The sequence below is a fragment of the Platichthys flesus genome, chromosome 18 (assembly GCF_949316205.1).
Source record: "Platichthys flesus chromosome 18, fPlaFle2.1, whole genome shotgun sequence".
Taxonomy (NCBI): domain Eukaryota; kingdom Metazoa; phylum Chordata; class Actinopteri; order Pleuronectiformes; family Pleuronectidae; genus Platichthys; species Platichthys flesus.
Genome location: NC_084962.1, coordinates 15,498,139 through 15,524,162, shown reverse-complemented (window position 1 = coordinate 15,524,162; position 26,024 = coordinate 15,498,139). Strand labels below are relative to the sequence as shown.

Below are 26,024 nucleotides of genomic sequence, written 5' to 3'. Positions count from 1 at the left end.
ATGCTCTGCTGTTTTGAGCCCCCCCCCCCAAGCACCAGATGTGCAGAGAAAGAAAGACAGAGCAGGAGAGGCAGCTCCGTTCTTTACAGCTGTGTCCCAGGCAGCCAGGGCCCATCCCTGGCCCTGGCTCCTCCATCTCTCCCCCCTCACTGGAGAGGAGAGCCAGCCCCATCCCAGGCCGAGTGAAGGAGGAGAGGTGGTAGGCAAACGTGTGGAGTTGAGGGAGGGCGGGCTGGAGCCTAACCCTTACAGGAGTAAGAGAGCAATTCACACTGGATGAGAGGAAGGGAGGAGGCAGAGAGGGGAGGAGAGAGGGGAGCACAGTGGGAATAATCTGAAAGCAAAGAGGGAGGGCAGAGAAAAGAGAGGAGGAGAGGATGGAGAGTTGTGAGGTAAAATGGGAAGATGGGGAAATGACTGGGGGGGAGGGAGGAGGTACGGAGGGAATAAATATGAGTGGAGCCCGTCCTGCTCCTTAGTCTGAAAATGATTCCTTATAAACCAAATATCAGAATTTTACAATCAGCTTTACAGCTTTTAAATGTGAAGTGGTCAAATGTTGCAATGTTTGTCACTTGCAAACTGTTTGTCCATCGCTCACTGGCGCCTCACACCACTTCTCACACCACAGACGTTTTCATGATTAACGTGCTTATGCTTATTGTTTCTATGCTTCTTTATTGTTATGCAAATATTGGGAAAAGGTGTCATGGTGTTGTTGAAATTGCTCGAAACAAATTACACATTTTATTTACAGCGTTCATGTTTTTTTCCAACGGAACAACAACTTCAAAACTCTGGACCCATAATTTGTTTGTGTGACCCAAACGACAATCATTTTAATAAAGTTTAAAGAAAGCAAAAGTGCACACACCACCATTTCTATTGAAAGTGCACTGAGCGTATATATGCTCTGTTTTGGGAACACCCATTTCTCACACACACACACACAAACACACACACACACACACACACACATACACACACATCACATTTGCACCTGGAAACGGCCCATAACAACCATAATCTAGTCTTTTGGGTACTGAGCAGCTGCATGAGCAGTTTGGAGCGATGCTTTTCTCAGTTTTTATACATGTATAAATGAAATATCTTTCGGCCTCGTCCCGCTGATTGCTCAAAACAAGAAATTCAAGGCATCACCTTGGGCTCTGGGCGCTGGTTTTGACCCAAGTGATTAATTGAAAAAGTAGTTTATAAGTAAATTGATTCTTAGTCGGAGTCCCACATGTGCCGTAAGTCGTGGAAAGCGGGAGAGAGGATTGTGCTGACCCGGAGTGTTCTCTGGTGCTCCAGAGGCCCCCCCGCTCTCACCGTCACTTTCCACTGGAATAAATTAAACATGAGAGGCTGAACTCCGACGGCAGCGGACACTTACAGCAGTCAGCAGCCGGGCAGGGGAACAGCCAACGATACACAGGTACACACCGCCATCGACAAACAGATCCACCCACAATCAACACAGCAGTCACCGAAACAACCAATTTTGTTTTCCTGCTCCAGCTCCAGCCTCATCTTCTCCTCCAACATCCCCCAAACTATCCACCCTCTCCCTTTCTTATTCTCTCAGTCACTCTGCATAGCGCTCACCTGGACCTCTCTTTATCATCCACATATCAGTGGAGAAGCCTGAGACTGCAGCACCCGTACAGCCTGCAGCTCTCCGCAAAGGCCTCACGTATTGATGTTTTATTAACGCCGCCATAAATATTGAAAAGACACTTACTAATGAAGCCACGGAGAGAACTTCCAGAGACAATCTACAGAACCGGGGGAGTACAGGGACCTTGAATATTGCACCCTGCGCCCTTCTTTCTACTTTACTCCTCTACTCACTATCTCATTTCCCACGCCATGACCGGAACGTCCCCCACACACACACACACACACACACACACACACACATTATCCCCTCAACACCACCTCCCCAGCCCCCTTCTCTGTTGTTCTTGTTCAATGAAATCAATGGTTTGGAGCGGCTCGACGATCCGCCACACCCCCATGCGAATATTAATCATAAATCACAGGCTCCGAGTATAATGAGGCCTGTTTCTAATGACAACGGGTGTGATGAATGTGTCTGTGGCTGAGCGTGGCATTATCATATAGCCATTCGGGGGGGGGGGGGGGGTTGTTGTGGCTCGTACGTGGAGGTTTGGGGCGGATGTGTGGCGGCGGGTGGATGAGGCATCGCAGCTCCCCCCCCCCGCGTAGCGTGACATTTGGATGGCAGAGGGCCCACGGCGAGCCAGCTCTCCGTGGCATTTCCAGCAGCTGTTTACACACACGTGCACACTGACTAAATATGTTTTTTTTCCGAGCATGAGCGCGTGAGACTGGTTTAGCGGTGCATGTGCAGCCGTTCATCCGGTGTGGTTTACTGTAAAAACACATGGACGCCACTTGAAGCATGCATGAGAGCAAAAAACACAAACCATTCGGATCATCACGTAGCAGGCGACGTGCAGTGAAGGTGGAAATCCAAGAGACAGATTTGAAAAAACCTGAGAAGGTAAATCCAAATGTGCCAACGTGACTACAAACCATTAAAGGTAAAGGGAAATATGTTTTTTGGTGTAATTTGGGTGACCTAACCCTTTACTTTGGACTGATTATGCAGTTCTGAAGATGGTTGATATCATTACAGACTGCAATAGAACATATAAACATGAATTCACACCTGCCTGGCATATTCGTCTCCCTTTTACCCAATTTAGCTGTGTCTCTGTGTGTGTTATCTCCGGCTGCTCCATTAGTGAGCCAGGTCTCGTTAGAAGCCAAAATGAGCTGGAGAGCAGCTCTATTGATTTCAATAGAAATGTGCTTACACTGGCATCAATATAGCTGCATCTTTCTGATACCTCCCGTTAGAAGCTTCCCTCCTCTCCCCTCCTTCCTCCACATCCCTTCCTCCCTCCTCTTCCTCCTCCTCCTCCTCTTTCATCCTTCCAAGCTGCTGATGCAGGGAAACCCGGGGCTGCACCAGTGCGACCACAGCTTGGCTGCACCAGTACGACCACAGCTTAGTTTCTGCATCCTTGCAAAACCTAAGTGAATCTGCATTGAAGAAAAAGCCTCAGCTCAATCATTTCCCTTCACTGACTATGAAAAAACTCCCTGAAATGGATAGCTATTGGCCAACATTAGCAGGGGGCTCGTTATCTGTTGGCTTTTAGGGTTTGTAGTGAAACATATGTGCACAGGCCTAATCAGATCAGGTATTGATTGGTCCTCATATAGAGGAAGCTTAATGTTCTCCCTGCTCCTCTGTGATCTCTCACTGGAGGGAAGGACGGGAGGGAGGATCAGTGGCAGGGTGATGGACTGAGGTCAAGGTTTACGGTGTGACTTCACTCAGATTTACGGGTCAAGGTGAGCCTGGCAGATGGCCATTCAGAATCAATGCCAGGTCCCCTGATCCAAGCGAAGAGCCACATTCGTGCTGACCCGGGGAATCGTTTGATGGGCAAGTCAAATGCACCCCCCCGACCCCCGGATTGGGACGGGCTTGTTTGAAGAGGTGCAGCCGTCAAGACGATTTCTGGAGCAGGAGACGTGGCCTTATTGTAAATGACACATTGTTCACTAAGTGGAAAGTTAATCTAAACTTCATCTCCGCAGGGTCCCCACGAAACCAGGCAGCCTCTGCGTCGTCTTGTCTACCGGCTGACCTCCCCGTGACCAGCTCTCTGCGCACAAATCCCATTTCACAGCAGCCACGCTTCTGCAAAGGCAAAAACAAAAGCCCGATCAGCAGCTAAGGCTGTAACGCATTGTGCCGACAATGGTCGTGAAATTAGTGGAACAAAGCAAAGCGGAACTCCAGCAGCACCCGAAACTATGCAGCGGTGCACCCGGCAGCATTGAGCTTCAAGGTGTCTCTTCCGTCAGTGGAGGGAACGTCCGGCTACTGGCTCCGGCTGAAAGTCAATAAAGACACCTCATCAGTTAAATGAAAAACAAGAGGATATAATCAAACATCTAAACACTTGCTGTTAAAGGAGTTGACTGACTGGGTGTCATGATATTATCCATTTAAAGCACTGTTACACTGATATGGTTTTTAATATGATTGGATGTTGCTGGTCAGCTGGTAGCCAAACAGCTGGTGACTCTAACCCTAACAGAACCTTGATTGTGGTTGTGTTACATTATAAAAGACAATTCATTTTTAGAAATAATCCACGAGTAATGAAAATAACTTTATTAGCTACATCCCTTGTCCCATTACGTCTTAATGCACCCTGCATGACCTCTTCAAAAGTTGATTAATGGTGAAAAAAAGGTTTGTTGTAGGAAGTTACACCTCAGGATTATGTTTTGAAGATCGTTCACAAACACAACCCTAAAGAGGAAATGAACTCCTATGGATCAAAGTTACAATCAATGCTGCCTGGACTTCTTTGATATGTTTGTTAATGTGTGAGTCGGTGGTAATACATATGTGTAAGTGTCTGGGTGTGTTTGTGTGTGTGTGTGTGCGCTACCCATTCAACTCCCCTTATTTCCCAGGATGCCAAATTTAACTTGCCCACACACACACACACACACACACAAACACACAAACACACAAACACACACACACACACACACACACACACACACACACACACACACACACTAACACGGCTAACACACTCACACACTAACACGGGGAGTGCCCGGGGCCCGGCCGTACTAATGAAGCAGCCTGTAAGCAGCTACCTTCATTACATTCAATCCTCTGGACAGTGCCAGCAATTACATTGCAGCTTCCCACTGTCAGAGCACACGCATGCACACACACACACACACACACACACACACACACACACACACACACACACACACACACACAGAGTAGCTGGTCCTTCTTCTCAAGGCTAATGCTATAGCTGAAGTTGATGGCGGGAGGAGTTCCTGCTTCCTGGAGGATGCTTGGCTCATGCTCCTCTGTTTAAAACCCAACCGCCTCAGTCCCACCACCACGTCAGCACACACAGCTTCTGTCTCCCTCTCTCTGTGTGGCGAGGGGGAGGCCTGGGGGCGAGGGAGGAGGAGGAGCGGTGTGAGGGTGCTGTCTAATAGAGTGCTCCACTTGCCATATTTCACACATCTCATCACTTATCCCACTGGGGACACACATACATGTGCATGTCAGTGCAGGGGCAACCAGCAGTGAAGAACCCCCCCCCCCCCCCCCCCCCCTCCACCGGAGGAGTTTTTCAGGCATTAGTTTGACTGTGTGTAGGAAATGAAACCTGTGACTTCTAATGATGAGGCGAAGGTGTATGGGAAGAAACAAGTCCAATTACGACTGGCAAGAATGTGCAAATTACTGTTATGTGTAAATAAATAATGGCGATCACAAACACGTAGGCTGCAGCAAGGAATTCTTTTCAATGTTATTCTGTTCATTATTTTCTTGGTTCTTATTATCAGTCTTTGTTACAAAGGAGTGACTCCATGGAGTTTTAAGTGTCAAATATAAGGAGCATCCCTGGTTTGTGTCTGGTCGAGGATCTTTGTTTCCTTTTATTCTACTTTTCTATCCCAAGTCATCTCTCTATTGTCGACTAAGGAACTGGAATGACTCAAATCAGAGAGCTCACACCTACATTTAGACATTGTTCTAAAACTATTAGCGATATTTATGACCTGTTAGTTTTCTATTGGATCCATATTATCTCAGATACACAGTGGCTGAATCAACATACCCCTATGAAACCACATTTAAATCCCCTAGTTCTAGTGGAATCTTACAAAGTTTAGAAAGTGCTACGAAAAACTGAATTCTGTCCATGTTGCATCCTTCCATTCAGGAAAATACAACCTCCTCGATGGAGGTAATACATAACTACCCAACATCTAATATTTTGGTTTTCATAAAATCCAACTGCATTTCCCAGGAAACTTAGGGGAGATCTTCAATTTGCTTTTTACTAAGGACGAGTCTGTAATATAATCAGGCTACGATCAAACAACAGCAGATACGCGACTTAAATGGACGTTTACAAAATAAAAATCGCAAGCTGATTGACTTCCTGCCCATTGGCTCATTGTCCCAGCTCCAGTTACTGAGACTCTTCTAGTGTTTCCCTCCGTAGACGCATGTTGCATTCAAGTGCTGGCAGCCAACTCGGACGTCTGGCTTTTCCGCGCATTCATGTGGAATTCCCAAGTGGTTCACGAGAATGGAGACTAATTTCTCTCCATAAATCTGCTGCCAAATGAGAAAAGATAGAACAACAACAACAAAAAAAAGGGAGAACAGGTGGGACAACGGAGCAGAACCGAGGAAATGGAGTGAGAATCTCCCTGAGTCACTCTTTCAAATGTAAAGAGTCATGTGCCGGGATTAGAAAACCACCAGTCATGGCTGTAAGAGCATAAATGATGCAGGAGGGCAACAAAACTGTCGAGCCAAGCCAACTCATGTCAGTCAAACGGGTCTGTGTGCACGTGTGTGATGTATTTGTGGCTCTGAGCGTGTGTGTGTGTGTGTGTGTGTGTGTGTGAAATGTGTGGGCGGGTGTCTATTAACATTTGATTCCCAGGTGCTATGATCTGAAAGGATTTTGTGGTAGACAGGAAAGGCATGACGCTGAATAATGGAGGAGGGGAATATGGGAGAATATGTGGGGACACACACACACACACACACACACACATGCTACACGCACACACACACTGGGCTGAGGTCGGACATCAAACACACCTCGTTAGGGAGAAGCTGGCCTCCTCCATTATTCACACATACATGCTCCCCTCACACCGCTCTCTGCCTCAGCTTACCGGGGGAGATGGAGTAAGTTGAGTGCAGACGGACAGCGGAGGTAAACAAATGAGAAAGGTGGGCCGAGGAAGAGACGGAGAGGAGGTGAGGGGACGGAAATAGAGAGCGAGAAAAGGAGGATGTTTCCAGATGAAACGTGATCCATTAGCAGAAAAGAGAGAAAAGGCATTTTCTTTATATCTCAAGTCCAAAGTCTTGTAACACCGGAACTGGATTTGAGTTTCCATCGCCAAAGAATCAATTAGTGATGGAAGTATGAATATTAGATCGTGAGCAGGCCAATGACTCATAAGAATGAATGGCATCAGAGTCCAGAGCAACTGTTCTCGCTTCAGGGAAAATCCTTTTTATTCGGGAATGATCAAACTAGCGTTGACTTCACGTCACCTTTGCGTCCGTGGGTTTAGAAATAGAAACATTTCTCCTCCGTTCAGACGACGCTAGTTTCCCAGAAGCGCAAGTTTCACACGCATCGATCAGCGCGCCGCACCTCAACATGGCTGGGCCCCGTGTCCTCGGGAAAGGAGGGTGTAACGGAGGGAGGGGAGGTCTGAGCGAGTGACGAGCCAATGGACACTCTGGCAGCGTGTCAAGATGGAGCCAAAGCGAAGACACCCAGAGCTACACCTTTCTCCACCTTCTTGATACAGACGCTCATCTTTGTTGGATGACCTCAGGCATCTCTAATGGCCGTTATATGCATATGTGAGGTTTATGGTCATGAACACATTTTGGGAAGAGAAATGGTCAAGATACATCTTCAGTTTTTCTCCTTTCTCTCGCATAATATCGAGTTTTTGTTTTTCACCCCTGCCCACTTGATTATTGGGCGATTTCTTAGCAAGATTCCCAAAAAACAATCCTACGGATTTCCATGAAGCTGATGGAAAGATGTGGAATGGGTCGGGGAGTACTCCGGATCAGGGGGGCAAATTTGTCAAAGGATATTCATAAACCTGAATGTGAGCAGTGTATGTCTCCTTTAACACTTGCTGTGCGATGCTTTTCATTGGCTCAACTTTGCCTTGCACCGTCTCTTGTTTTCCACCTGGACCCTCCTCAAGCTGAATCCCACTCCGTTTCCCCTGTTTGCCAAACGACAGCAAAATGACTGAAAACCGGAGTGATGTTCACGTAAATCAGGTTCCCCGTCTCTGCTTGCAGTGAAGCAGATTTTATAGCTCCTGCTCTACACAGAAGATCTGAGCAGCCTCAGTTCTCCTCTCTTATCAGACGATGGTCAAAGAGCGGAGAGGGACCTGTTGCTGTGGAGCACACAGAGCTTTAATATCTTATTTATCCTTTATTCTAAATGAAAGGACGAATCCTCATTGAGAACAGTACATGTTAAAAGAGAACCCGAGTGATTTGAGCCACAGTGAAGCTTGTGTGTGGATCTGAGGAGGCGACACGTGTGAATCTAACAGGTGGTTGGCAGCTCAGACAGCAACGAACACATGGACCGGCAATAAGCAAGATGTTGACTGTCAGGATGTCAGCGCACTGAGACTGATGCGTCCACGCAGTCTGCAGTTTGAAACCGGCTTCGTCAGAACGCCGGACACACGTGTCGCCCAATCTCAGGCTCTTTAGAATCAAGAGTAGAAGAGGCCGTCGGGTTAGAACTTCAATCTCAATCTCTGTGTCTGTCCTGCCCTTCCTCTTTGGTGTCACCTGTCACCATCTATGCCTTCATGCACCTTTACGCATATATTTAATAGTGTTTTCACTATGTCATATATGTTTTTGAACACTATAGATGTTTTATGTCTTATTCTGATTTGTATGTTTCAGTTCAGTATCTACAGACCAGTAAAATGTCGATTATAGTCCAAATTCCTCTTCCCTCGTTTTTGCTTCTACCTCTATTATGAGTCACTGTGTTGCCTGTTTTAAATAGCCCCATTCAAGGTAATATAAATGTGTCCTGAATGATATTTCAATGAACATGACTCTTCTCCTTTCTTTTTATTCTTCTTCTGCATGCATTAGAAATCATGAATACACTTAATTTGGTACTTTTTCTATTTTGGGATGACTTTGGAACATCTGTCCAGGGACTGCAGATGAAGAATCGCCCGCTTGGCCACAGCCCCGGCGCATTCACAGCAACGTTTACTAATGTGCACCGTCCCCGGCTAAATAAATCAACAGATAATAAAATGAAATGTGAGACGTTGCAGCCGGGGAGGTCCTCGTGTCAAGAAAATGGTGACACCCCGCTGTGGCAGGAAGAAGTAACCACACAAATAATGGAGGAAGACTAATGCATTTGTGCGATGATTCGGCTTAAATACAAGGTTGTGCTCACTTTCAAAAACTCTCACACTGTGACGCTGAGGCTGATCGGATTGTCAGTGCAGCAAACGCTCCCAGTGAGAGGCCCCCTGTGCAATGGGGCCCCAGTCAGCCGCTGAAAGATGCTGGATGCAGGCGAGCTGACCTCCTCCTCTGAGTGAAACATGGGAGAGGTGCACGTGCCGGTCACCTATTAGATGAGGACTGATAAAGACGAGCGCATGAGGCCGCTGATGAATCAGTGACTCCCCCCCACCCCCCCCCTTTCACTCTTCTTTTCCTCCGCTTGCTCATCCTCCCGCATCCTGCGCTCGGCCCGTCCCCCCCCCCCGGCGCTAATTAACACCTCGAGCCAGGACACGGGATCCAGTGGCAGCGGACCACGAGAGTGACTCATCAGTTAAAACCCACTGCTGTATCTTTTATCGCCATCTCCATCGCCATCACTCAGCGCCGCCTCGCTCCTCCTCGCGCCGGTTATCGCACGGGAGTGACCCGAGCCAAGGAAGGGGGGGGGGGGGGGCCCGGTCACAAAAAACAAACCAGGACACGTCGTCTTTCTCCTTCGAAAAGTCTCGGAGGCTTTAATATAATAAAAAAGTTTAATCTGCCAATAAAACTAAATTGTGAAAGAACATAAAATATTTTGATTGAATTTGGATGTTTGAAGATTACATTTACCTCTGCTGAGGAGGTTGAGATTTGATGTGATTTCATCTGCATTTGTTAGCTGGTTATTAGGACTAAGCTAAATCTACTCATGACCCGAGGACGAACCCGATTCACTTTTGGTCCTCTTTCATCACACAGATTGAATTTTTGGTTTAATTTTTTGTGGATTTCTCAGAAAGTAATTCATAGAACTTGATGAAAACAATCAATTGAGGTTTCATAAGGGCACTGGTGAGCCTTGGCGGACGTATGTGCTCTACTTGAATGCCATTCTAGGTCAATGTAGAAGTTCCTACTGTTGTGGAAAAGCTCCAACACCAAACTCCAAGTGAACACAGAAGAGTTTACACAGGGGACGGCTTTGCACGGCTAAAAAAAAATGCAAATCAGTCCGGCGAGATTAATAAATAGAATTTCTTTGAACAGCTGCATGTTTCGTCCATGTCCTGTTTATCACCGCTACAAAAATAGAAAACAACAGCTTCAAGCTCTTCGTGTCCAATTCCTGCTTTTTCTGTCACAACAACATGAGTGCTGACGCTAACAATCCGCAGCATCTCCCTCGCTCTTTTGCTTTCTACCAAATATATCAAGAGACATTTTCTCTCCGCCCCCCCACCATGATTATCACCTCCAATGAATGACAGACTGTAACACAGTTTCAGCCGGGAGCGAGTGGGAACCGACCGACTCTCCCACACCAACGCAATCCAGTCTGGGGAAAGCTTTCCAGGCAGCCCTGATGGAGCTCTTCTCTGGAGAGTTGACAAGAGCCTTGGCGAGTGGCGGAGAATCTCCTCCAGCAGCGTCCACCGAACACCGTCTGCCTCTCGTCCTAACTCGCTCCCCAATTAAAGACTATTTACAGTAAGGGAGGATTATTTCCGAGATAGCGAGGGGTGTGTGGTGTACACACACACACTCTCCAGTCCCTACTACTCGAAGCTGAAAATAATTCCTTTGCAGTGAGGACTTAATTCTCATTCTGTGTTCGTGTCGCTGATCCTGTATTGTCTATTCTGGTCATATGGGCGGCCTGCCTTACTGCTGTCCACTGTGACAGCTGTGTGCGTGTGTGCGTGTGCGTGTGCGTGTGCGTGTGTTTGTGTGTGTGTGTGTTGCACAGAAAAAGAAAGAACAAGTGAGAGCGCGGTCAGTCAGTGCTTCAGCCCCTGGTACAGTATGAGCCCCACCCATTCCTATGACAAATCCTTGTCCGCAGGCAAACAAAGAGCTTAGGTATTTCTAGAGTCTAAACACCATCCAGGCTCCTGCTCATTGTCTTTAGCCCGGCAACAAACACGAACTTCTGCATGAATAAAAAAAAGAATCCCTCAAATTTGGTTTAGAGGTGATCGCAATATTTTTAAAGATTGGAGGAATAATTTGAAGGAACAAGTGAGTTCCCACAGTTTGTGTGCTTTCCTCTCCCCCCGTTCGGGTCTTCTGTTCCGAGCGTATCCCTCTCAAACAAGCATATTGTTGAACAGCTGCCCACATATCGTTGCAGGAGAAACACCCCAGTAGCAGCTCAGAGATGATTCGAGCATAGACAGACACACAGTCGGGTCAAAGCAGGAGAAAAGAGAGGAATAAAAGCATGCTAGTGGGTAGACATGCACCTCGGGCCCTGTGATTCCCATCCAAACCACGTATCTTTGCATCTCCAGTGAACCGCATGTTAACTTCTATTTTGTGTTTTTGTTATCCCGCCATGATGTCAAGTGTGTGCCGAATGTTTCATTTTGGCTGACTCAGCGTCGACGGAGTGGAAGACGTGGAGGAATCGAGACGTCGCGATGCTCATAGGGACGCAGACGGGCCGGTGGTCGTGAGGGAGCTGGGTACCAATCCACCAAACATGCAGGTGGGATGAGTGGGTCGATTTACATTCCGGTGTTATCAGTGGTGTGAGACGTATCTTTAAACAATGAAGTCCTCGTAAAACACTAATTGAAGTACTTGAGTACTTGAATTTTAAAATAAATTATTTTTGCCATTTTCTCCTCGCCTTTAGTCGCCATTACATCTTTGAATAAAAGTTTGTCACCGAAGCGCAATGGATTATGGGATGTGGGCTCTACGTGGAGTCTACGATGCTCGGGGGGGGGAAGGACCTGTTTGTAGGTCGCATTTGGAGGAGCCTTTGAATTGGGACACCAATGTGACACAATCAGTCTTCAACTGCAGCCTCAGAAGGATGCCCCCCCCCCCGAATTGAGACACAGCTACGGTCAAAATAGCAGTTCATGTCCATTTTGTGTCTGCTTGTGGTTTAATGGTGGATTCACATTTTCTCTTGGATAACTGGAAAGAAGTAGACAGGATGGTACAAATACTCTATACGCAAAAATGTTTCCTTTGTATATTAGTTTTTTCCCCTCAATTTACCATTCCTCTGTGATATGGTCATAGACATTATTGATCTGCTCCGTGTTCTGACAAACATGTTGTTTCCAGTTTCTCTCTTCTTTCTCATTTCAAAATATTTTTTTGGGGGAATTTATAAATATTTAAAATGTCAAACTGGTTGGATTCATGGTGCAGCCTCCCTCACTGGCTTCCCACCACTCAATAAAGCCATTTATGTTTTTTGTTGTTGTGATTGCAATTAATAATTTTCCTATAATAACAGAATCCATTTTATATAAATAAATATAGATTATCGGACATATTGCACTTTGCAGAGCAGCATGAGATCCACCTTCTATCAAATGGAACTCGAGCTCTGCTTTTAGTAATGCTACCCAAATGTCACAAAACCTGAAGCTAGATCACATGATCAGAACAATAGTACAGTGGAAGGCATTCTGGGAAACGTAACTTCCTCACAAAGAGCTGAGGCACACAAAGCAGGTTTGGGGAAATGGGGGAAATCCAAATCAACAACTCAAACTACAACCACAAGAATATCTCCGGCAAGACCAAACGTCACAATCTGATGCTTTTTGAATGAGTGATTGAAGATTTCCTATAACTGTAAAAACACTTGTCTTGTATTGTCGACGGTGGATTGAGTCATTCAGGCACAGATGCTGAGAGAAGATTGCCCTCAACCTGGCAGACACCCACACCGCATCGGAGACAGATGACTGTGCCTTCCAGTTTTGGTCAAGGTGCTCTGGCACGCGATGCCGCCTCTCGCTGACATGACTCCTGTTTCTCTAGTGAGCCTCTTTGGCGCCTGAGCTGTTAAGGTGAGCTTGGGACAAACTCCAGAGATCAAATCATGTGGAAAAGCAGATTAAATAGTTATTATCCTATCTGCAGCCAGACAAGTCCACACGGGAGCAAGCACATGTGCATGCTCGCGAACCAATACGAAACACACACAATGCACGAGCGCAAAGGGGAAATATACACACACACACTCACACACACAATCTACAGCACAGGATAAAGCATTTTGAGTTGAGTTTGAATGACGGTTCAACATGTAAACTTTCAAAATGAGCTATTATCAACACGTGTTTTGTTGAAAAGCTGCCACAGTACAAATGGATCTCCCCAACGCCAAAATAAAAGCTTACACCCATTCTGCAGGAAGTCACAGAATTAGTTAACAGCGGGATTGAGAGACTGATCTAAACATGGTTGTTTTGGGACGCCTGTCTGCTGTACATTCGTCCTGATAGACATGTAAGTTTGGAGAGCCCCCCACACATCCCTGAGCCTCTCTCTAAAAACAAATGGAGGAGCGAGACAGACAGAGAGAGGGATGGAGAGAGACGGAGAGGGAAGAGGGACAAGTGTGTGCTGTCTGTCACAGGAGTGGGGGTCTCCTGCACCGAGCTCCTCAATGGAAGCCCAGCGCAGGAGAGTCCACGTCTCTTTGTGGAAGGGCTGGAGTTAACCCACACACTCTTTAGCAGCCAGCATGAATGGGGCCTTCTATTGGCTGGGAATCAAGTCACACATCCATGAGCATCCGTGGCTCATGCATGGAGCGCTGCCGTGTAATAAGACCGTATGGTCCAGCACCAACACACCGGCTTTACACAGATTAAAAGACACTGACTGCCTTTTGCAGGGCTCTCTCTCTCTCTCTGTCTAGTAGCTACTAGCCTCTCTCTCTCTCTCAGTGTATGATCATGGGAGGTATGCACACAGTAGCTATATTTGGGGCTAGGGGGGATTTGCTTAACTGTGTTTTCCAGCCAGAGCTCATAATTAGTGTGCAAAGACAAAGAGCAGAGCAGAGTCACATGCATATATGGACATGCACACATATTTCACACACACACATAGTACACGACTGTCCATTTCAGCCATGGACAAATAAATCTAGTGTGTACAGTTACACAGTCATCATGACAAGGGAGTTTCCTAAATAAAAGAAAACAAGACTTTTTATACATCTTATAGTGCACTGCCCTTTGTGAACAGCTCATGTGAACAAACATGACCTATGGTGATGCTTGTTTGGGCTTCCTTTCTGAAACTGTAGAAGTGACCTTCAGGAACTATTAAGTAAAGTTTTGCAGCAGGACCCGGTCTATAGAACCCTGGAGCTGCAGCACCGCTACTGCACAACAAGCTTTTCATACAAAGTTCGGTGAAGGACCTAGAACCGGAGAATCAGTTGTCGTCGCCATTGTCGTGAACCCTCTAGTTGACGTGATGGACAACGTCACGAACACAGATTTCTGGAATAACTCGATTCGATAGATGCACATCACAGTGTGAATGTAAATTGTGTGTATTAAATATGACACCTTGTTAAATTAGTATCTCTGCAACAAAGTAAATACATATGTCTGAAATGATTTTTTTTTATCTCAGGTACGTTGGCCTGGTACTTTTCAGCATCACCTAAATTCACGTCTGTATTTCTGAATTCACAACCATACATGCACCAAGTGATTACACATATGTATCTGGAGTGAGTGTGAGTGTGTGTGTGTGTGTGTGTGTTTGTGTGTCTCAGACCCTGAGGCAGACCCAGGGAGAGAGACACAGGACAATTAAAACTAAACAGGGAGAAACACTGACAGCTAGAGACTGGGCACTGAGCACTCATGCATCAAAATACACACAAACACACACTCACGCACAGGTAGAAGGAAAAAATAATAATAATACAAACACACATCACAATCGGCTGAGCACAGCGTGAGAAGCTTTCATCCACTCCTAACAAAGCTCACATTTCCAGTGTGACATCTTTGACAAGTGACACCATGTTCACCCCAATTATCCTCTTTCAAGAGAGCTACCCCTCCTCTTCCTCGCAAGTGAACCCCATCACTTATTTACACGTTCCACAAAATACATACATTATCTGACACACGTACGCTCGGACAGAGCAACCTCACCTCCCTTGCACTGTGTCCAGGGTCTAAACAGAGCTGTCCCCTGGGCTCTGTCACCTGTCTAGAAGGATGTGGGGCTAAGTGATGGAGGAGGGTGAGCCAAGGTCTCATCTGCTCCCCAGTGACTGAATGCAGGAGTGGACGTGCGACCTTTGACCCTGGCAGGAAGGGAGATTGAGCACCGCTTCAGACCCCATTAGTATTCTGCTCACACGGGCCGCCCCGTTACCACGGCAGACTAACGACAGGAGCATCGTGGATGCATAAGACTGAGGTGTGGCGACAGGGTTCCTGGCGTTGTGAGGAAGATCCAGTCGACCTGAATGTTTGGAGCCGTGCTTCCTCGCAGCGGCACGACAGGGGAGCCTTGGCTGTCATAATACATCATCTCACAAATATTCCCCGCCTAATGAGGGAATCACTCAGCGGCCCGTGTAGCCACGTGCAATCCTGCCGTGATTGGATTGTCAAAAGGCTAAAGGTCAGGTAGTACATGGCGACTTAATGCCCCCCCCCCCCCCCCATTCCAAACACACACAGGTACATCAGAAGAGAAATAATCTTCTTTGTCTCTGGCAATCTGTCGTTTTTTGCTGGGGATAAAGTTGGATATTCAAGTGACCGAAATCAAACCCCTCTGATGGGGCAGGGGCGATACTAGAGGGTTATAAAACGGTCGGGAATACATTGACCTGCAGTCGGCGATACAAAATTAGGCAAACAACATGCTACACAAACAGAATCCAACACACAAGCATTTTTATTCGCCCCTCTAACACAAACTGCTCACTGTTTCCCTTCACACACTCTCCCGATTCCACATCATACAGTGATGCGGGCTCGACAAATGGTGATGGGGGGGAGGGGGGGGGTGAAGAAAGTGACTTTAGATGGGTCGATCCTCTCCTACAGGCCTGGGTGTTTCTATCTGATGCAGTATTTACCGTGGTAAGGTCAGTACCGCACTGATTTGTGAGTGACGCTGGGTTTCAGCACCACGGACAGCGCTCTCACTCTCTCTCTCACTCTCTCTCTCTCTCTCTCTCTTTCTCTCTCCCTCTCTGACTTAGGAAGAGGACGAGGCATGAAAGAGACGGGTGGTTATGGTGCTGGTGTTGTTAGTGGTACTGGTGGTGGGGGTTTCCCTGGCAGATTTCAGGGAGAGGGGTCTCCAACACAGTCATTCCTCCATCGCTACACATCGCCATACCACCACCACCTGCTCTTCCTCCTCCTCCTCCTCTTCCTCCTCCTCCTCCACCTCCTCCTGTGTGCGGATCTACATACGGAGGAATACCGTGATGTGTGAGATCACGGCTTTTCATGAAATATTGATCGACCCAGCCTCGCACACAGGATGGACAGACAGAACAGGAGAGGAGGGAGGCAGAGAGGATGATGAAGGAAAGGAGAGGAGGAGGAGGAGGAGGAGGGGGGGGGGGGGTTGTTCCTCATCTGGACATGCATCCACCACCAAATCCACCACACTCTTTCTTTCTTTCACATTATCCTGAAAAATGTGGAAGGAGTTCCTATCATGGCAACAGCCGGATTCTCCGATGGTTGAAACATGACAAAGCAGCACACACACACACACACACACACACACACACACACACACACACACACACGACAAAGCAACACACACACACACACACACACACACACACACATATGACAAAGCAACACACACACACACACACACACACACATACACACACACACACACACAGACACACACACACACACACACACACACAAAGAAGGCCGGCAGGGACCAGATCTGACACCATCCGCCGCCGTTTCCAATCCTGGCCAAGTGAGAGACGCGCCGTCATCCCGTTGCGTTTAGAGGAATGTGTGCAGGAGGCTTTTTTTACGCGTGTGCTCCGCCGCCAGAGCTTCTTCATCTCCATCCTCCTCCTCCTCCTCCTCATCATGTCTCATGTATAAACTCCCCTCGCTCCTCACTAATGCTATTCACAAACACACACAACAAACACACATCCGACATCTATACATGTTTCTCCCCCCCCCCCCCCCAACACACACACACTGCTTTCCCTCACATTCTCCCCTGGCTCCTGAAAGGCCGAGGATGCGCTTATCAGCTGCCAGCACCAAACACCATCCACCTTCAGCTGCTGTCGTGAGCCACACTTCAGAGAGAAAGGAAACCGCTGTGGTCAGCTGAGGTGTCAGTAATGTAATCTACCGCCGGAGCATCTCCACACAACACACGACCAGCTGTAATGTCCAGCCCTGACACGCAGATAGCGACATTAATTATTCAATGCACATAAACTGATCCGCTTCTTCTTCTCCTTTTCTCGACAAGGAATCGAGGCTTTACCGCGGAGGACTCACAACCGATGCAGGGCACGACTTCCAACCGCATAAGCACCGGATGATATGTAGCATTAAAGGGATGGAGATGGAGGGGGGTTGGATGGGGGGGGGGGGGGGGGGGAAGGCTTTTTAAATCCGCCTGCAAGAGGCTGCAGAAGCCAGGGGAGAGACCGAGGAGCCGCCGCCGCCGCGCAAAATCCAGCCGACATGTATGACGATCCAAAACGGACGCGTGGAAATGTCATGGAAATATGAGAAAAGGGCGCGAGGGGGGGTTCCTCGCGTGTTACCTGTCAGGACTCCGACCCGGATTTGGTGGTCGTGGTTCGTTAAAATCATCCCGTCCGACGCCATGTTCAGCAGCGCTGTCGCCCGCACCGAGAACTCGCGGCAGGGCCCAGAGCCGAGCGCATCGAACTCAGTGGGGAGAGGGAGGGGAGGAAGAGGAGGAGGAGGAGGAAGAGGAGGAGGAAGAGATGGAGAGCGAGAGAGAGAGAGAGAGAGGCAGAGAAGGGAAAGCAAAAAAAAAACAGCCAGGCCAGATGAGTGGAGAGCCGAGTGATCAGTGGGACACCTCCGGATAAGCGGGCAGGATGCGGGGGCCGTTCAAACCGCGCGCATCGCTCAGCTGGCCGGCTGCCATGGCTGTAGTGTGGATCCCAGATTAATTCACATGGAGACCACTATTGATTTCCCGCGGAGCTCCCACTCGCGCTTTTCATGTCGTTCATTTCATGCCATGTTTGAGACCCGCACGTTTTAGATCCCCTCCCCTGGCTTCAGGAATAATAGCATCAAAGGATGGCTTCTCCAATCTTGAGAGCATCATCTGATAGGGGCCCCCCTGTAAACGTCCCCCCCCCCCACACTACTCCTGCTATAGATGAGATACACCCCGGCTTTTTATAGATTAAAGGGGCCCCTCTGAGAGCCCAGCGCCCCTGAGATGTGCTGCATCTGGACGCAGAGGCTTCAGAGTGGATCACGGTCTGACCTGTAACAAACGCAACTGCATCCCTGAAGCAGAAAAGCACTGCTGCTATTAATAGACTGGCTGCACGCTTCCATGGTGTATAATTGTCTCTTGTTTATTCTCATGGAAGAAAAACAACACACACACGCCCATCCTCCAGCTTCTGTTGGGAATCTATCAATATATATAATGCACTAACACACGTGCATGAGCGCAGGAACAGCAGGGGGAAATGGGGCAACTCCTTCCAGCTTGACTGGCTTCGTCTGTGTCCAGTGACCTGACCAAGAGAAGTGACACGATTTCCACACTTTATCTAGTGCGCCAATTCCCTCCTCCATTGTGTTACAATTAGCGACAAGAGGTGTGAGTCTGCCAAGGTAATGAAATAAAGCCTCAGGCCTTATCTGGCATCTTAACCTGAGTTTGGACTCTGTGGAACTTCTTTTCCTCCTTTTAATTCCAGCAGAACACGACCACAGTGCCTCCTATACTGCCCTGATTCACACAGGAGGTGAATCATCTTTTCATAACTTAAAATTAAACAAGACTCTATGTATGGAGCCCAGAGGGATGCAGATTCTCATTTTAATGTTGGTTTTGACACATTTCTTATGACGCAGAGTTCAGCCGACTTACTGGACACCAACCAACCCGGATGAAATGTTGTTGTCACGCTTACATCCGCAAAGAACGTTATGTTTTAACCTGTTTGTCGTTCATCAGTTGTTTTGTTGTAGGTAGGATTATGCAAAAACAACCGTAGATGTGCCATAGAAGCTAATAAACTTAAAGCCTATAATCTGTTTTCTCTTTCTGCAGAACTGGCAGACGCATACAAAAAAGCATAGTTTCAAATAGAATTTTAATGATCTTTACATAAACACAAGAAACATAGTAAACTTACTTTCATACAAATAATTTACAATACAAAATTCCAGCTATCCTCACACATAATGTATTGCAAAGGTGTCCACAAACATAAAGCAAATAAAGGTTAATTTATTTTCTATATGAAAAACACAGGAGATTGGCAGAATTAACTAAATCGGTTTGCAGTTTATAGAAAGAAGTTTATTTACTTTGTTGCCTGAAGTCTGATTAAAAGATGGACACATTTTAAAGTGCTGATCATCTTATATTTTAGCGTAAAAGCTGGAAAAACCTTTCAAAGTTACAAATATACTGACCAACAGACATTCTAGGTTTGATGAATATACAGATAATGTAAAAAGAAAAATGTGAGGGTTTACAAGGAGGAATGTGCTGTAAATATTTCTTGACAAGGTTCAGTGCATCAATCCCTGGGTGACACCAAATGCACCGTTACACTCATTCATGCATGAGTGTGTGCATCCACACATCAACACATCAACACAATAGGAAGCTATAGTGTTCCATGTTCCATAATGCAGAAAAAGAGCGCAAACGGTAACTGGTAAAGGAGAAGTCTTCTAGAACCTTTTATGTAATACTGTACATGACACAATATGATGAAAAGCCACTGTACCACTTTGTGCAAGATGTAAAAGACAAACAATAATTCATATAATATGTTTGTTCATTCCAGCTTCTGCTCTTAACCTCCCCATGTGTTTGGAGAGGAACTCAGCTGCTGGTCCACAACATGTGAGGAGATCTCACTCCGCGCCATCGCGACAGCATCCACATCTGTTCGCCTGTCAATGATGGAGAGAGCTCTCTTCTAAACAGGCCCTGTGAACGGTGAGAACCAGCAGGCACTGTATGCTTTATACCGTGCACACAAACAAACAAATTCACACACACACACACACATTCACACACACGTCATAGTCCAGAGCTGGCATGTTTCCCTGGAAGGCTGGAATTCCCTTGTTGGTGTAGAGCGAGCGATAGAGAGAGAGAGAGAGCTGAGGAGAAGATGGTGAGGAAGGAGGGAGGGAGTCATCAGGCTGAAGACACTGAAGACCCCATCTGCTGCGGAGAGGACTGTTTATATATTGTCAGAGTGTGTATGCTTGTGCACAAGTGCGTGTCATAATGACGGAGCAATTACCCCACCGTCGCTCCTGCTGCTCGCTCTTCATGGATAAGGTGACGAGGAGGAGGCCGGGGCCATCGCTCTCCCCCTTTTCCCCCCACACCATCCATCACAATAATAAGAGGAGCCCCGGCAGACGGTGGGAGCTGTAAACATATGCTTCGTCGTGTCTTTCTGGCGATCCCAGGGAAGCCCCCCCCACCCCCGAGGGCTCCAGATAGGGGGGTGCTGGTGGTGATGGTGGTGGCACTAGGGGACAGCAGCTTGTTCTGGGTGTTTGTGTTATGTAACATTAAAAGGTGCTTAAGCCCTGCCTTTGGGCTGCAGGGACATGTGGTGGAGGAGGGAAATCTACCCCCCCCCCCCCCCAAAAAAAAACAAAAAAACAACAACAACCCTGCATGGACGCCAGGCCTCTGCATCGGAGCACGGAGGACGGAGGATAGAGGATGACTTATTCAACAGGAAGGATTACAGGAGATATTTCTGGATGCCGTTTTATTGCTCCTGTTTCGTGCCCCCCCCCCCCCCCCGAAGCCTGTGGACTCGTGAAGAGGCCGGAAAAAGGTGCACATCCATCCATTGTCATAAAGCATGCAGGACATGGTCGCCAAAGAGCCATAAAGCTTTACTTCCACCCCAATGAGCCCAAGCCTGCCCAATTCCTAAAAGGAAAACACCAGGCTAAAGTTGTTAAATGCATGATAAAGCATGCAGCTGAGTTCCACTGAGTTAAACACCTCTTTATGGCTCCAGCAGTGTACCTCATTATTTTATATGGGTCAAATATCTCAATGAATATCAAATTGCACTTGATGTGGCTCTGATTAGCCAATAGCACATCAGGTTTTCAATGGATTTCAGCCATTCAGGATGTGATGGTGGCGATCAGGAGACAATTAGACTTGTTTATCCTTCAACCAATCACATGTCGTGTTGGAAAGGCGCCCCGCTCGTTATGGCAGGCTGCTCTTCAATTAAAATAGGAGAAATAAAAACAAAAGAAGAAAAGGGAAACTTACCCCGGGGCTTAATCGACATTATCCCGTGATGCCTCCTCCACAATACCTGACTAAATCTGGCCTCAGCTGAAGAGGAGAAGTGAGCGAGGAAGGGAAAACAGAAAACAATTATCCATCCGCGAATGAGCAGCAGACACTTAATTCAGGACTGCTGGGGACAGAGTCGCTTGTTTAGAGACAGCAATTAGGCAACAACATGGTGGAGGAGGTTGGGGAGAGTTGAAGGCGGGGCGGGGTACACCTCTGGTCAAGGGTAGAGAAAAATGGAGGGATGGAGATGAAAAGAGAGTGGAGGAGAAGGGAAGAATGAGAGGGCAGACATGAGAAGGAAGAGTGTGTGTGTGTGTGTGTGTATTTGTGTGTGTGTGAGTGTGCTAGGCAGGATTCTGATGAGTGCAGGATCTCTGCCAACTCCCACCACCATTACAGCAGCGCAGAACATCGCCCCAGGGCTTTGGAATCAAACCCATTACATCTGATACTGGATTTCTCTCTGCTCAGTATTAATGCAATGTGGACTCGCCTTCTCTAAAGCTGGCCAGTGTCGCATAGCATCGCTGTGGAAAGAGCTGCACCACAAGGAGAAAAAAAAAGAAGAAGAGGACAGGGGAGGAGGAGGAGAGTGAGGGCCTGAGAGTCGGAGAGAGGGATAGTGGAGAAAGGGAGGCTCGCTGCAGCCGGAGGGGTCATTTCATATTTCAATTTTTTATTTTTTTTAGGGCTGGTTGTCTCTAATAACTTGCAGGATATATGGGAGCGTGTTCACATAAATGCTACTTTACGTATACGTTTATACAGGGGCCTCGTAGTCAATTTGCATAATTAACGGAGTGGCATTTGAATAGCAGAATGTCAGCACAAACAACCTTGGACACCAAACTACCTCGGGTCATTTTTTCCAGCCGTGTAATTGGCTCATAATGCAGAGGAGTTAAACATAGAGAGTTTCTGCCCTTAAAGCAAAAAAAAAAAAAAAAATCCCCTCCCGGATTCCTGCCGGTGATGATCGGGCAGCTTGGACTCTTGGAAGTTGAGGAGGGGACCGGGGTTTGCTTTCACCTTTAAAACCATCATTTTCTGTATCTCCTGTCATATTTACAATTCTCAAATTTGCCCAGAGTCCCCTTATTATTTTTAAACAAAGCCGTGAATGAGAGCACGATATCTCTGCCGAGCCTGGCGTTCATTTTGTGTGAGCGGCACTGTGGCGGAGTGAAGGTAACACGTCCATCCATCTCTGCCTCTCTGCCTATTCGTAGTGACACGTGTGATGTAATGTTTGTGTAAGCAGCCATACTGTCTGTGGCTGCATAGCTGGCTCTGCACATCATGTCAACGCTGCGGCCTGAACACAACTCGCCTGACAGCTACATGCAATCTCCAGTAAATTGGCAGAGTAGGGGATGAAACTTTATGTAAGGCTGCTCCGGGGTTTTTTAAACACACCGCGTAACACCTCTCAGAAGAATAACTTTATTGAGCCCTGCAAGGAAACGGCTATAAATAGAACAGATGTCTATCATTGACCTTTATAATGAAATATTATCCTTTTTATAGGACTATAATGAAGAACTACCCTGAAATGTCTTTAATTAGATTGATATACAAACACAGGGAGGCCAACCAGACAGACAATTTATCAGATCCATAATGATTTTGTGGAAATCTGCCCGTTACAACAGTTCAAATGTTCAATAGCTCCTTGTGTTTACATTGTATTTTCACTTATTTATTAAATTTACTGAGTTTCCCCTAAATATCTTATATTTTAAGTTTTTTTTATTTATAAACCACCTTACTGTGTTTTTAGAGGTGATATATAAATGAAGTTTCATCATATTATATTATATTATTCGCTGCAAGTATATTGAAGGATTCCACCATAACAAAAACGAATTGAAAAATACTATTTTAGATTTTATTCTATTAGCATTTACATTTATATATATGTGCACATATTTCACACAACTATCCTTCTGTCACTATGATAAACGTTTCACTTACAAAGTGCATTGGTGTTAAGGAGCTGCTTCCTTCCGTCCATTAATAAAATGCATTTGTTTGGCAAGAGAAGGGAAAAATCGGCAAGGATGTTGATCTGCACAAAACAGCAGCTGATGGCTACTTTAAAATGGCTATTAGCTGTGTCAAATTAAATAAGGACTTACTTAAATGGTATAATCTGTTGAACCTTTATATCAAGACGGATGACGCATCCTCCACTTCTGTAGTACAAAAGCTAAGATACAGCATATTCAGGTGCCGGCATTCTGCACTTATTTGTTTGGTCCATGTCCCATCAAGATTATTTGGCTTGACTTTCAGGAGCCATCATGCCATCCATCTTTATTTACAGTCTATTGTCAAACCATTGGTTTTCCTATAGAAACAGTTTTAATGTGGAAGTCTTTTTCCATATGGAACCAATGATACATTTTCAATCAGACAGTAAGGTGCCATTTTAAAGCCAATTGAACGTTGAGACCATGAAGAAACCATCTCTTCCGCTGCTGATGTGTTTATGCCTTCAGATGCACAGGAATGTTCCAGACACTTGTGGCTGTCGCCTGTCATCAAACTCATCAAATCTCATATGTAAGTCAGGGTGCGTGAACTAAATGAAAATGAAAAATAAAGGAGTAAAAAAAAAAACACAACACCCTCCAGCACCTGTCCTTCTAAGCTGTTCCCAGGAAAGAATTGGATTTCGGGATTTGCCGGACGGCGTGTGGCCTTTGGGATGTAATCTCACCTCCACACACCTATTAACCTCCACCAGCAGAGAAGTTGGAATGACTTTCAAGCCCCAGTGGGTCCAGTGCAGGATAATGACTGTGGTGAGTTCAGGTAATGTGGTTAGCGCGCTGTTGGGGCCAAGCTGTCAGCTCCGTGGCAGAGTTAGAGGTGGGAGGAGGTAAGGAACGTGGAGGAGGGAGGGAGGGAGGGAGGGGGAGCGAGAGAGAGAGAGAGAGAGAGAGAGAGAGAGAGAGAGAGAGAGAGAGAGAGAGAGAGATAGAAGCTGGACATGACAGAGCCTTGGAGCGGAGTCAGCGGCGTAGACCAACTGCTGACTGGATCGGACATATTCCTGCAGAGAGTGCTCTCCTGAAGCATCGCACACACACACACACACACACACACACACACACACACACACACACACATACTTACACACGCATACACACGCATGTGCTTGTGCCCAAACGTGCACCAACCAATTTCAGCAGATTGCAGAAGTCTTCCTTGTCTTCTCTGTTAATCGGTCTTCCTCCGTCTCCTCCCTTTTCCAGTTATGAGCCTCCCCCTCCTCCTCCTCCTCCTCCTCCTCCTCCTCCTCTCTCCATCCCTCAAGTGAAGGTGCTGCAGGGAGTAGCGGATGTCCGTAGCAGCCAGCGCTACATGACTTATTACTCATCCAGGCCTTTGGTGGGCCTCGGAGCCTCATTGATGCCTGCTGGCAGCCGCGTGGAGCTGTGAACCTACATTCTCCTTGTTCTGCTAGTCAGCCTGTCAATCAGCCAGCCGCTCCGTCAGTCACTGGAGCAGCCATGCAGTCAGGCCCCCTCTCTCTCTCTCTGGCCCGGGTGCCCCCTACCTTTCATCCCCCCCCTGAAAACTACACCACCAGAACAGCCACAGGGTCCGTGCCACACCTGGCCGCTTCCTCCCCGTCCGGCTCGCATGGCCGTGCAGACCGTCGGCCCGGCCCCCCCTGGTGCCCCTTTGCACGGCCTCCCATTCCACTGCGGGAGCCACTGACTCACACCCAGGCCAGTCGGAAAAATGAGCCAGCCATGCAGAAGAGATGAGACGCAGGGAGGGAGCACATGCAACCAATACAAACACATCAGTCAACGTGAGGCGATAAAGAGGGAAAACGAAGGTGGAGGAAGAAAAAGCAAGAAAAGATTCATAGTTATTCAACACATTCATAATTTCCCTGAAACCCTTCTTGATATTGAATTAAACAAACCATCTACAGCTGTAAAAAGTGAAGCTATATTTGACTTGATCAGTTCGGGGGGTTTTGTAGCAGATTAGAATCCTGTGTTTTGAATTTTGCTGATGGGTTGATGTCGCAGATTGTGCTTTTATCCTTCTCTGTGACATTAATAGAAATGAAAAATACATATTCTTAAGATGACTTATCTCTTCTAAGCTTCGATGTTAAAATGTTTTGATTTGGGTGAAAAGCTGAGATACTAACAGATGACAAACATCTTTCTAAATATTTAATCCTAAAAGGGTCGACTTCCACGACAACATGCATGAATGAATGCTGTGTAGAACATGAATGAATACATAGATAATGGCTCAATTTTCTTAAAGTCCATATCTATTCATTTCAAGCTTGTGATTTTGAAGATCTATACACATTATTTATGATTTGACAAGAATAATTAGCAGCCTCACTCATCCTTCGCTTTCTGAATCCTGAGCCCATACTCCGTCTGGCCCATTGGGGCTGGTGCGTCATCACAGGGCCGGGGGATTTAAGCGAAGCCATATCAGCAGCTGAATAGGACTCCTCTGAGAAAATACACTGGCCTGGATGTGGCAAATATATTGCTGTAATGCGTTT

The 26,024-nt window shown here is 46.8% G+C and overlaps 1 protein-coding gene across 5 annotated transcripts in view; it reads right to left on the bottom strand.

Annotated features, from left to right (window-relative positions):
- The window catches only part of gphnb (gephyrin b), a 71,517-nt gene extending 53,700 nt beyond the window's left edge, over nucleotides 1–17,817 (bottom strand). For all 5 annotated transcript variants that reach the window (XM_062411964.1, XM_062411966.1, XM_062411965.1 and 2 more), the window contains exon 1: nucleotides 17,715–17,817. In XM_062411964.1, coding sequence (XP_062267948.1) covers nucleotides 17,715–17,778 — 64 coding nt within the window. In that variant the 5' untranslated portion in view covers nucleotides 17,779–17,817. The remainder of the gene's footprint in view (nucleotides 1–17,714) is intronic.
- Nucleotides 17,818–26,024: the final 8,207 nt, after the last annotated feature.